The 12,749-nt window shown below is 36.5% G+C and overlaps 1 protein-coding gene across 12 annotated transcripts in view; it reads left to right on the top strand.

Moving 5' to 3' along the window:
* ATXN2 (ataxin 2) overlaps positions 1–12,749 on the top strand; it is a 137,492-nt gene that overhangs the window by 71,340 nt on the left and 53,403 nt on the right. For 11 of the 12 annotated variants that reach the window (XM_068563246.1, XM_068563239.1, XM_068563237.1 and 8 more), the window contains exons 8-14: positions 358–555; positions 2,026–2,204; positions 4,909–5,118; positions 8,553–8,735; positions 10,646–10,843; positions 11,243–11,350; positions 11,627–11,697. In XM_068563246.1, the coding sequence (XP_068419347.1) occupies positions 358–555; positions 2,026–2,204; positions 4,909–5,118; positions 8,553–8,735; positions 10,646–10,843; positions 11,243–11,350; positions 11,627–11,697 (1,147 nt within the window). The remainder of the gene's footprint in view (positions 1–357; positions 556–2,025; positions 2,205–4,908; positions 5,119–8,552; positions 8,736–10,645; positions 10,844–11,242; positions 11,351–11,626; positions 11,698–12,749) is intronic. The other variant, XM_068563243.1, reaches the window with a different exon arrangement.

Here is a 12,749-nt window from a genome sequence, read left to right as displayed (position 1 = left end):
CCTTTTACTACCTACGCTGATAAATTCCCATTAAAACAGGGAAATATAGTTTACTTATACCCTAATTTTTTGCTCTAAATAAATTTTGTTTCCTTTTTACACTGTAAAAACTCTAAATTGGTAAGTGCAGAGGTTATGGGGGACTAGTCAACCAGTTTTGGAAATGTTATATTCCTCTAGGGAAAAGGTAACAGAAGAAAAATCAAGTTTTGATTTATAAATAAATAGATGACTGTAGCTCTCTTACAGTTTTACCAGCATTTTAAACTCTGAACTCTCTTAATAGTTGATTGTGACAGATATGTAAACTATGACTTAAAGAAACTCACTTTGCTTTTTCTTTTCGTCATGTTCCAGGGTGCCCTTAGAAAGGGATAACTCAGAAGAATTTTTAAAACGAGAAGCAAGGGCAAACCAGTTAGCAGAAGAAATTGAATCAAGTGCTCAGTATAAAGCCCGGGTGGCCCTGGAAAATGATGATAGGAGCGAAGAAGAAAAATACACAGCAGTTCAGAGAAATTCCAGTGAACGTGAGGGCCACAACATAAACACTAGGTATTTAAAGGAAATCATGATGCAGTATTTTGGATACACAACTCAAGGTCTGTGTGAGAAGGTGTATTATTATTACTATATTTCATCTTCCTTTAACCTAGCTTAGGTAGAGAATGCAAATGGAGTTGGTTTCAGGTTCTGTTAGAGAAAAGATTACAATAATCTTGGAAAGTATTTTTTGAGCATCACCTCTGTGGAGCCAAGTGTTGGATATACAGTGATGAGCAAGTCAAGGTCTGGAAGAGCTTGTTAAAGAATAATGAACAGGTTGTGGGGGGAGTACATATAATTACAGTTCATTATGATTTCCTAGATTAGAGGGGTGGTCAAAGTACTAGAAACATGCAAGTGAGGAGGAACTAGCATAACTTTGTGGGGTGAGAGAATGCCTAACAGAGGAGGTGATGTTTTGTGATAGGATAGTAGATCTGTCTGCCACTCAAAGAGACATAAAACAGAGGAGTTCCTTGCATGGTGAAAGACAGGTGAAAGAACTTGTCCAGTTCAGGGAAAACCTAGTTGTTTCATATGTCTGGAATACAGGGTGTATGTTGAGGTTGCAGTGGTAACAGTTGGTGATAGGAACTGAGGTAGTGAAATTCTTCCTGTGTCATGTTAAAAAGCACCCTGTAGATAGGGGATGGCATGAACCAACTATGGGACATTGAGAACTGGCTGAGACATAGAGGTCAGTTATTGTATTGAAATAGTTCAAGTGTGAGAACTTGGTAACCAATGAGACCAGAACCAGTGATAGAAAGGTTAGAAAAACCAGGGATGACCCTGAGTTTTATTTGATAACCAAGCAGATTGGTGGTTGTACTGGTAATGGCGGTAGAAAGCATGGAGCAAGCTTGAGGAGAGATAGAGTGAGTCCATTTGTACAATTTACTGCATTTGAGGGGCTCACAGGTCTTCTGTGCATTTATTCATAAACATGTTGAGAAACACCTGCTACATACCTGGTAGAATAAGATACACATTCTGTCTTCAAGGCACTCACAGCTTAGGAGTCGTGATTTGAATTAAAGTGTTCAGGGAGAGGTGTTGAGACTGTGAGACTGACAGTGTGGATTTGGGGGATTGATGTTGAAGCCATGAATAACTAATGAACAGCCACCAAGAGAAGAGATCACAAAGAAAACGAAGTAGAGAAAACCAAGGAAGATCAGTTTCAAGAAGACAGATGATGATTGATAGAAACAGCCATAAAGAGGCCAAGTGGATAAGAATGAATACACATCTGTTATATTTTGTCCTTAGCGGGATTATCTGAGGGAAAGGAAAGGCCAGAGGCTAGAGCTTAGAGTAAGATGGAAGAATAGGGGTGTCTGGAAGTGGGGCCGTTTGGTTTTAAGTGTTTAACCTTTTAATAACAAGCATTCCCTTCTGCCTAAATTACTTCTAGATATGTTTCATTGGCCTGGTATCTATTAGGATAAAATGATTTAAAGGATCTCTCATTTTCAGGGAAAATAAATATATTCCTCCTGGACAAAGAAATAGAGAAGTCATATCCTGGGGAAGTGGGCGACAGAATTCACCACGTATGGGCCAGCCTGGATCGGGCTCCATGCCATCGAGATCCACCTCTCACACTTCAGATTTCAACCCAAATTCTGGTTCAGACCAAAGAGTAGTTAATGGAGGCAAGTATTTTGACCAAATTTGTCGATGTCATTCATCAAATACAGTTTTCTGAATATTTACAGTTTTACATCGTTGATAAGAACATGCATACCTTTAATGATTTCTGTGGAGTAGTTTTCACTTAATTTAAATTTGCCTTTGTGGATATCAAATTAGTAAAATTAGTAAAAATTAGTATGTTATTGGCATATACAGCATTTAGCATGATGAAATACTCATGTATTAAGATAAAGTGCTAAATGTAACCAAAGACATTTCACTTGGCAAAAAAAACACTTCACATATGTGAAGAAATTGGAAACTTTGGGTAGGTTCTCAATTTTAAAAATACTGGATGATAAAATTATTTAGATATAGTTTACATGGAAAATCCCAATCTGTGTGAAACACTCAGTGGTTAATATAGATTCATTTTTATGAACTGTTTGTTTATATATTTATATTCTGCTTACTTCAAGAAAGGATTTGAGGTAACTTGCAATACAAGACACAACCAAGAGTCATGTGAAGATGGTGAAGAAAAAAAGTGCTTAAAAAAAAATAGAAACAACTCTTAGTGTAAGGGTGAATATTGTAGTTTAGCTTAAGTAAAATACAGAAACTTGTGTCTTTAGTAGGAAGATATTTTTTTCTATTCTACCTCTGTATCTAGGTTAAATATAGCTCACGGGTCATGGATCTCTCATACAAGTCAGGGGTATTGGACACAGCAGTGCCATAGACTGTATGGAACCATGGTAATTAATGATACTGTTGGGGGACTTCCCTGGCAGTCGTGCTCCACTATTTACAGTAGCCAGGACATGGAAGCAACGTAAGTGTCCATCGACAGATGAATGGATAAAGAAGATGTGGCACATATATACAATGGGGTATTACTCAGCCATAAAAAGAAACAAAATTGAGTTATTTGTAGTGAGGTGGATGGACCTAGAGTCTGTCATACAGAGTGAAGTAAGTCAGAAAGAGAAGAACAAATACCGTATGCTAACACGTATATATGGAATCTAAAAAAAAAAAAACAACAAAGTTCTGACGAACCTAGGGGCAGAACAGGAATAAAGACGCAGATGTAGAGAATGGACTTGAGGACACGGAGAGGGGGAAGGGTAAGCTGGGATGAAGTGAGAGTGTCATGGACATATATACACTACCAAATGTGAAATAGGTAGCTAGTGGGAAGCACCTGCATCGCACAAGGAGATCAGCTTGGTGCTTTGTGACCACCTAGGGGGGTGGGATAGGGAGGGTGGGAGGGAGACGCAAGAGGAAGGGCGTATGGGGATATATGTATACATATAGCTAAAAAAAAAATAATAAAATGGGAAGCTTTTTAAAATTTATCAGCCTAAAATTAATTTTATCTTATTATTTGAAAGTAGTTATAATGCCAACTCGTGGGATTCTATTTATATTACTATTAAAATTGTAATTACTCATGGAAAAAAAATAGACTCGGTGCTCCAATGCAGGGGACGTGGGTTCAATCCCTGGTTGGGGAACTAAGATCCCACATGCTGTGCAGCACAGCCATAATAATAATAATGGTGATAATAATAATAATAATAATAATACTGGTGGTGTGTTAGTTACTAACTCAGGGCTAACAGTGGACATTCAATTTTAGGTATTTAAGTTTGGAAAGTTAGAAAAATAGAGAACACTAAGTTTCCAATTTCATTTGTTTTCATTGAGTCTTTCTCCAGAATTCCTCTCCAATGAACACTCTTGAGTATTTTCTGTACATTTGTATTGGGGGTGAAATTTCTTTGCTCACTGAGTAAAGAATTTTAGTTGTTCATGAACAGAATTTTCAAAATAAAAAACCTGAAAGGGGCTGGGAAATGTATGATACTCAAGTGTGTGGAACCCTATGGAGAGGAGACCTGGACTGTTTCCTAAGATTAAGGTAAGTGATATGTCATGTTACATGTTAGCTGTATTTTGACCTGTGCATATCCCTCAGTGTCGGTTTATTTGGTGATGACTGCTTTGTAGTTGCATTGTTTATTAAGCAGTCTCTTAGATGAATGTTTAACTGCATAAATTATTTAGAAGGTCCCCTTTTTCTAATTTGATAAGATTAAAATATGTGTTTTGAAAAGGCAATGAATATTAACCTGTCACTCCTGTGACTCTAGAAAATAGTAGAAGTAATGTTCTATTTCTACTTAAATGTACCTGCTTAATGAGATTTCAAACTCAACCTTACATTAAAGTATAAACTAGATGAAAACCACAGACAGTTATAAGAAACCAGCATTTTTAATGAGATATAATAGCTGATGTGTCAAGCTAAAACTTTTAATAATAATCTTATTCCTGAGTTTTGTGATTTATTGTGTGAAATTATCTGGTGTATGTTATACTCCTTTTAACAATTGATTACCAAGAAACAGTTACAGAAGCAGAATTAATAGGCAAAGTCTTAACTGTCTTCTTCAGTAGTATGTGTAGATCCTAATTAACCCTTTGGGAACGTGTATTCATTTAAACAGACTTAATTTTAAGGAGGTTAAAGTAAAATGTGAATTTATGTCAGTTAAGTTATGCTAAAACTTATCACAAGTCAAATGACTGTCCTCAAAGGGTTAAAATGTACAAGAAATCATTTTTGTCATTTTACTTTTTTTTCTGTTTACTTTTTTCCCTCATTTTTTTCTTTAGTTTTTATACTTTCCTTCATATCATTTGTTCTGTCAGGTGTTCCCTGGCCATCGCCTTGCCCATCTCCTTCCTCTCGCCCACCTTCTCGCTACCAGTCAGGTCCCAACTCTCTTCCACCTCGGGCAGCCACCCCTACACGGCCGCCCTCCAGGCCCCCCTCGCGGCCATCCAGACCCCCGTCTCACCCCTCTGCTCATGGTTCTCCAGCTCCTGTCTCTACTATGCCTAAACGCATGTCTTCAGAAGGTACAATACCACAATTTGTTCATGTTTTTGTTTGTCTTTGTTTAACTCCTATGTGAGTTTATAATTACAAAATAGTTTCCTCTTCATTATTTAATAACCTATAATTTCTGTGTTTTAACTTTAGTTTATTAAAACTATTTCTATTAACCTTTTGTTCATTAGAGAGAAATTTGATAAATGCTGTGTGAAGCTATGAACTATCCTGAATTGTAAGAATGAGGGTTTTGTCTCTGCCTGGTAATGATGCTCTTTTACAGCCCCGGGCCTTCTCCCTTCCACTTTACAGTGTATACAGTGGTTAATGGTAAACAGTGAATTTTCTTCATCAGTCTTGGACTTTTTGTAGAACCTATCATTTTATAGCTCCTTGGCCAAGGTACTAGTGAATTTGCCTGTTGGCCATAGGCAGGAGTGATGGTTTAGGGGTCCTTTTTGAGAGGGACATTACATGTAGCTGCCTTTGTGTGTTTACTCTTAGATTACAATACAGAGTTTAATTTTGTGTTTGGGGAATTTAAAAAAAAAATAGTTTTGTAATATTTCATAGTGAAAGTCTTTAATCTGGAAGAAGTTCTTGATCTAAGATAAAATTTTTATCTTAGAAAGCTATGTATGGATCTTTAGGATTTTATTTATTTATTTATCTATCTATTTATTTATTTCCCTTGTCAATAAAAAAGAATAAAATCCTGTAGTTCTCATTCATTGATGCTAAATCCACCATTGCTACATATCAGATACATGGATGTGTTGTAGAAAGGTCACATTTTAATCTAAATGTCGTGTATAAGTAAAAAACCTTTTTTCTGAATGATAATGACCTTTGACATTATTTCGGAGTATTTGATATGTTAAAATTTTAATCTGATTTGTTCATTAAAATTACAGTTGATATTGCTTATGTTGAGACTAATACAGTTTTCTGGCATAAAATGCTTCCCTGGAGGAAACTAGTTGGCTGTTTTTTTGTTTTTTTGGTTTTTTTTTGGCTGTGTTGGGTCTTCGTTTCTGTGCGAGGGCTTTCTCCAGTTCTGGCAAGTGGGGGCCACTCCTCATCGCGGTGCGCGGGTCTCTCACTGTCGCGGCCTCTCCCATTGCGGAGCACAGGCTCCAGACGCACAGGCTCAGTAGTCGTGGCTCACGGGCCTAGCCGCTCCGCGGCATGTGGGATCCTCCCAGACCAGGGCTCGAACCCGTGTCCCCTGCATTGGCAGGCAGACTCCCAACCACTGCGCCACCAGGGAAGCCCAAGTTGGCTGTTTTTTTAAATTTATTTATTTATTTTATTTTTGGCTGTGTTGGATCTTAGTTTCTGTGCGAGGGCTTCCCGTAGTCGCGGCGAGTGGGGGCCACTCTTCATCGTGGTGCGCAGGCCTCTCACTGTCGCGGCCTCTCTTGTTGCGGAGCACAGGCTCCCGACGCGCAGGCTCAGTAGTTGTGGCTCACGGGCCTAGCCGCTCCGCGGCATGTGGGATCCTCCCAGACCAGGGCTCGAACCCGTGTCCCCTGCATTGGCAGGCGGACTCCCAACCACTGCGCCACCAGGGAAGCCCAACTATTTTTTAATAAATTGTTGTCATCCAGGCAGGGAGGTCATGTGATCTTGACTAAAGCAGCTAACCTTGTTAGCTGTTGAACAGCGTGTTCAACAACATGTTGAAAGCATGTTGAACAGCATGATTTTCAAGGTGACTTCCTTACTCAGAAGTGCCTGTGATGGTGGCCTCTAAATGAAAAGCTACATTCTGTTGACATATTTGTTGTGGTCTATTGTTTGCATAAGTGATGTTCATGAGAATATGTTAGATAAAATAGAACTCATTAGTGAGTGTGAGCGTGTTCACGACAGTTAGATGTAAGGACTCACACAAAAGTACACCTTCTGCATATTCAGGGATGCTGTGTTATTCAGTTTTTCTTTTTAAATAATTTGAATTAAAATATGTTTTCTAGTCACGTAGTTAGGTGATGCTGAAGCATTTTTAAAATGTGAACTTCAAAATAAAACTATTAAATATAGTGGTTTTCTGCGTTTATTATAGAGAATATATTTTGTTTCTGAAAGAATTTTACATATTGCCAAAGACTGAATTTTTTTAAGTTAGAGTTTGATTTCATTGAGCTATGCCAGCCGTCTTTCTTGGTCTTTTTCTGTAAAGGGACGTAAAAATTATGTATAAATATGCAAATACCCAGTTCTTAACTCATTCTTCAATATAAATTGTATCTCCAGTTGAAAATTATATAACATTAACATTCTTTGTAAGATCATGCCCATGATTGAATTCCTACTGAGGACACAAATTAATTTGACATTCTAAAGAGTTTGGCAAGGGACTTCCCTGGCGGTCCAGTGGTTAAGACTCCACACGTCCACTGCAGGGGGCACGGGTTCAATCCCTGGTCAGGGAACTAAGATTCTGTATGCCACGTGGCGCAGCCAAAATATAAAATAAAAAATAAAGAGTTTGGCAAGGTAAGGGTAAGGGGCCTTGGCTTTGGCATTAGGAATGAGTTTTGCCAGTTATCACTGTCAGGTTTCTATGGTAAGAGTCATTGTGTCCACTGTTTTCGCCTGACAGTTTTGTTTGAATACACAGTAGACTTCTTTATAAATAGAAATTGCTAATGGGGTGACAGAATTGATTGATGTGGAATTTTGACAATTCGTACAGTGCAAATTTCTTCCCCAAATGTCAGTTATTCTAGTCTATAAGTCATGCTTTAACAGTAGAATTTTCAGTTCACAGCCTGTTAAGTATGAGACACTTCCTACAGGTGAGGACTGTTGTAAGACATGGGTCGTGAAATTGTTCACCATGGCAGAAGAGGTAGATAAATTAAGGTTTTGGAGAAATTTAAGAAGGAAAATGTGCGTCTTTTTACTAGTATAAAGACATATCGTGGTCAATAGTTTGTTGTTTAAAATTTTTTTCCCCGAATTTTAGAGGTAATATATTGTAGAAAATCTGAGGGGAAAAGCTAAAAGTATATGTTAAAATAAAAATCATTGCATCATGTAGCTATAACTCTATTAACATTTTATTATATTTATTTTTATATGCCTACAAATAATAGGTATAGATTAAACAAATTGCTAAGATCTTTGAAGAGTTATGACATCTTATTGTTTGATTTCTTACCACCAACTGCATCCCTCCCTTTCTTTAAAAATAAAGGGAAATAAAATAAAATTTATTTGTAAAATTTTATGGCATTCCACAAAATAATTCTGAAAGAGTATGGCCAAAAATATATGTGGTGTTTGTTTCCTTTTTCTTAACCAAGAAGAAATGAGAGAGAGAGGGGGGAATGTGTGTGTGTGTGTGTGAGAGAGAGAGAGAAAGAGAAAGAATGGTCTATGTGTATTTAGCAAAAAAGTAGTACTGATGGACATTGTGGCATTCATGTGATGTTCACTGTTTCTTTCTTAGGGCCTCCAAGGATGTCCCCAAAGGCCCAGCGACACCCTCGAAATCACAGAGTTTCTGCTGGGAGGGGTTCCATTTCCAGTGGCCTAGAATTTGTATCCCATACCCCACCAAGTGAAGCGACTGCTCCTCCAGCAGCAAGGACCAGTCCCGCAGGGGGCACATGGTCATCAGTGGTCAGCGGGGGTAGGTAACACTTGGCTTGAAGCATAATGATAATGTTCATTTTGTTATTCTACTAGATGTAAAAAGGGCTGAGCTTGAGCTATGTTTGAGGAACTCTAAGTATATATATGAAAAATAGTGGAGTAACCAGGAATTGGGAAAACTATTTTTTTTTCTGGGCTCTACCACTTACCATATTTTAGGGCAAATCATGTGATCATTCTGAATTTCAGTTTTCTCAGTGAGTAATCTTTAGCTAATCTACTTTATGGTCTTGTGATGAAATTCATGTGGGGTTCATAAATAAGAATATACTTTATAGTTTATAAAGTACCACTCAAATGGAAGGCAAATATAGTACATAACATTTGGAGGGATCATATTTCGTGTCTTCTTAGCAACTTTGTTCATTGATTCATTCCACAAACATTTATTTTGGGCTTACAGTGCTGTGTGTCCCTCCCCCCCGTTTATTCATTCCATACATTTTTATTGACATCCTACTTTATGCCAGGCAGTATTCTGGGCCCAGGTCCTTGTGTTTCTGTAGCACCAATATATGGCACTAATTCCTGACCATATTTCCCTTTTAAGGACTAACAAACACGGGGGCCCAAGTTTTATCTGTGATTAGTCTGAAGAATGTGCTGATGGCAGCTATAAAAGTGTGAAAAATATACTTTGACAGGATCTTACAATTAAGTTAAGACTGCTTTTGCTACTTAATATTGATGTTTTGCTTCCATGATAACTAGAGTTTGAGCATGCGATGATTGTGGTTTTCGGTCATAATCTATCTTAATCAGTGCATAGAACTTATAAAAGGAAAAGATCTTTAAGCTTAAACAAACAAAAATATACCCAGCTCCATTAAATATCTTTAGTTGGTACACATTGCTCACCTTCATATTGGTATAATTTTATTGTAAATTCCTTTGAACTTTCTGTTTTCTTCTTTGGTCTTCAATTACAAGGAAATGATTCAATTAACAAAAAATAGAATTTCTAAAATCTTTATTTCTTTAGTGTACCATTAATTGTTTGACATTACTCAGATGGTCTGGAAATGAATTTTGAAAGTGACAACATGATTATAGAAGTGAAAGAGTAAAATCACAGTTTTGGAGATACAGAACTGTGTTATAGGTTTGCTCTTTATACTAATTAGAAAAATGACAGTTGTTGAATAATACTTTCCTTCCATGACCCTTTTGACTTAAAAAAGTAAAGAACCACTAAAGTGAAGCAAATTGAACCATTTTTCTCTAAATCTTTGAATCTGAATAGGTTTATAATGGCATATGAAACCTATTAGATATTTATTTTGAAGTCATGTGGAATTTAAACCCCTCCTTGGATTAGCTTCCCCTTTGAGCTAAATTGAGTTCCCAATTTCCTTAGTTACTGCAGAGTGGATTTTGATGTGGTAAGAAAGAGCATGTAGGATTGGCTGCAAACTGCTAAAAGGTGTTTGAGTTTATTATTTGAAGGAGGGCCAAATAAGCCTACTTCTTAGGGATTTCCCGCCCCGTGCCCCCCCCCCCCCCGCCACCACCACCTATTTTAAAGAAACAGTCTCACTTTTTAGTAGAGAATGTTATCTTCATCCTAAAAAGTAGCATTTTTCCTGCCTTAGAAATCCAGTTTCTAAATTCATTTAAAATACTTTGTTTTAGAATTAATATAATTAGTTAGGAGGGAAAACTACTGTTGGACACAGGTATTAGTAATTGCTTTCATTCTTCAGATATTTGTATTGTCCATCATCACTGCTATTCCTGAGACTTTGAAAAAGAAAACAGGGTGATGGGATAAAAAGTAATTGGGGAGGAGGTCAGATAGAACTATTTTACCTAGATCTTCAGAAAAGCCTTTTTGAAGAAGTGACATTGAACTGAGAATATAATGGGTAACTTTTCTCTTTCTTATAGTTCCAAGATTATCCCCTAAAACTCACAGACCCAGGTCTCCCAGACAGAATAGTATTGGAAATACTCCTAGTGGGCCAGTTCTTGCTTCTCCCCAAGCTGGTATTATTCCAGCTGAAGCTGTTGCTATGCCTGTACCAGCTGCATCTCCTACGCCTGCCAGTCCTGCATCCAACAGAGCTGTAACCCCATCTCTTGAGGGTATGTAAGAAACGGCTTCCAGATCCACAATGACATTTGTGAAGTTGAGTGTTAGAGGTTTAAAAGTTTATGAAAACTGGCTATGTTGTTTTATTCATAGGTATGTATCAATATTTGAGGGTACATTTAAAATTTTATGTAAATGAAGTTAGTTGTTTACGTAATGCTACTAATTTCATATGTTATTCTTGAATGTGTGTTGTTAAGGTAGTTTACATTCCTGGGTAGTAAATGTCAATATAAATAAAATTATTAGTGTTTCATATGTCTGCAAAATTGGAAAGCCTCTGTTTAAATGTTCTTTTCCAAAAACATAGGATCAAATTTGTTGAATATTTTCCCCTTTTACTTCTATAGCTCCTATCTAACTTTGAGTTTTTGTAAAATATTATTTTCTAGCTAAAGATTCCAGGCTTCAAGATCAGAGGCAGAACTCTTCTGCAGGCAATAAAGAAAATATGAAGCCCAATGAGACATCACCTAGCTTCTCAAAAGCTGAAAGTAAAGGTTAGAGCTTTAAAAAGTCTTTGGGTATAACTGTAGAGATAAGAAGGAATATGTCTTACTCTCATGCCCAATACAGAGTATTTTTGGTCAGTACTTTTTCTTAGGATTGTGCATATTTAAATGCATAATTTAACATGTCAAAATCTATAATTAACATATTGAAATTTTTATTATTTTGATAATAGAGTTTATTTTCATTTCTAACATCCCATCCTAAAAGAATTTTAAATTAAAGATTAGAAATAAATCTGGATCTAACACTTCTTAATTTTACAGGTATATCACCAATTGTTTCTGAACATAGAAAACAGATTGATGATTTAAAGAAATTTAAGAATGACTTTAGGGTAAGTATCGTATTGACTAACAAATTAGAATTAAAAAAAATTTTTTTTAAGCATTACTAAAAATTCTTATATCATCCATTTACAAAAATGCATTATAAAAAAAAAATGCATTATATATACACCCAGAAAAATCAAACCATGTGTGTAGAAAGCTAAACATCTTTTTCTTTTTTTTTTCCTTTTTAATTAATTTATTTTTTGGCTGCATTGGGTCTTCGTTGCTGCAGGCGGGCTTTCTCTAATTGCTGGGAGCAGGGACTCCTCTTCGTTGAGGTGCGCGGGCTTCTCTCATTGCAGTGGCTTCTCTTGTTGCAGAGCACAGGCTCTAGGTGCGTGGTCTTCAGTAGTTGTGGCACGTGGGCTCAGTCGTTGCGGCTCGCGGTCTCTATAGCGGAAGCTCAGTGTTCTTTATCCATTCGTCTGTCGATGGACACTTAGATAGATTGCTTCTATGTTGTGGCTATTGTAAATAGTGCCGCTGTGAACGTCGGGATGCACGTATCTTTTCAAATTAGAGTTTTTGTCTTTTCCAGATATATGCCCAGGAGTGGGATTGCTGGATCATGTGGTAGCTCTAGTTTTAGTTTTTTTTTTATTTCTTGAAGATGGAACCCTTTTATAGGAACATATTTGCAAAATCATCAGAGTACACCCAGAACTGTCTGTAAATGACAAAAGACTTAAAAATGACCACGGTTAAAGATTTGATGAAAGTTCATAATAATGCAGTTGACAAGAAAATTAATTATTTCTGAGATATACATTTAAAACTAATAACTAGGATTATTACTTATAACATTATACCAGAACATATAAGATTTTTAGAAATTCCATGTAATGTCTGAAACATTTATATTAACATATGTCCATACATATTTCCATACAAATACAAATATAAGATTTTTAGAAATTTCATGTAATGTCTGAAACATTTATATTAACATATTTCCATACAAATACAAATATAAGATTTTTAGAAATTTCATGTAATGTCTGAAACATTTATATTAACATATTTCCATACAAATAACCCAATGAAAGTTTAGTATTAG

Source organism: Eschrichtius robustus, chromosome 14 (assembly GCF_028021215.1).
Source record: "Eschrichtius robustus isolate mEscRob2 chromosome 14, mEscRob2.pri, whole genome shotgun sequence".
Lineage (NCBI taxonomy): Eukaryota > Metazoa > Chordata > Mammalia > Artiodactyla > Eschrichtiidae > Eschrichtius > Eschrichtius robustus.
The sequence above is the reverse complement of the archived record's forward strand: the minus strand, read 5'-3'. Positions and strand labels throughout refer to the sequence as shown.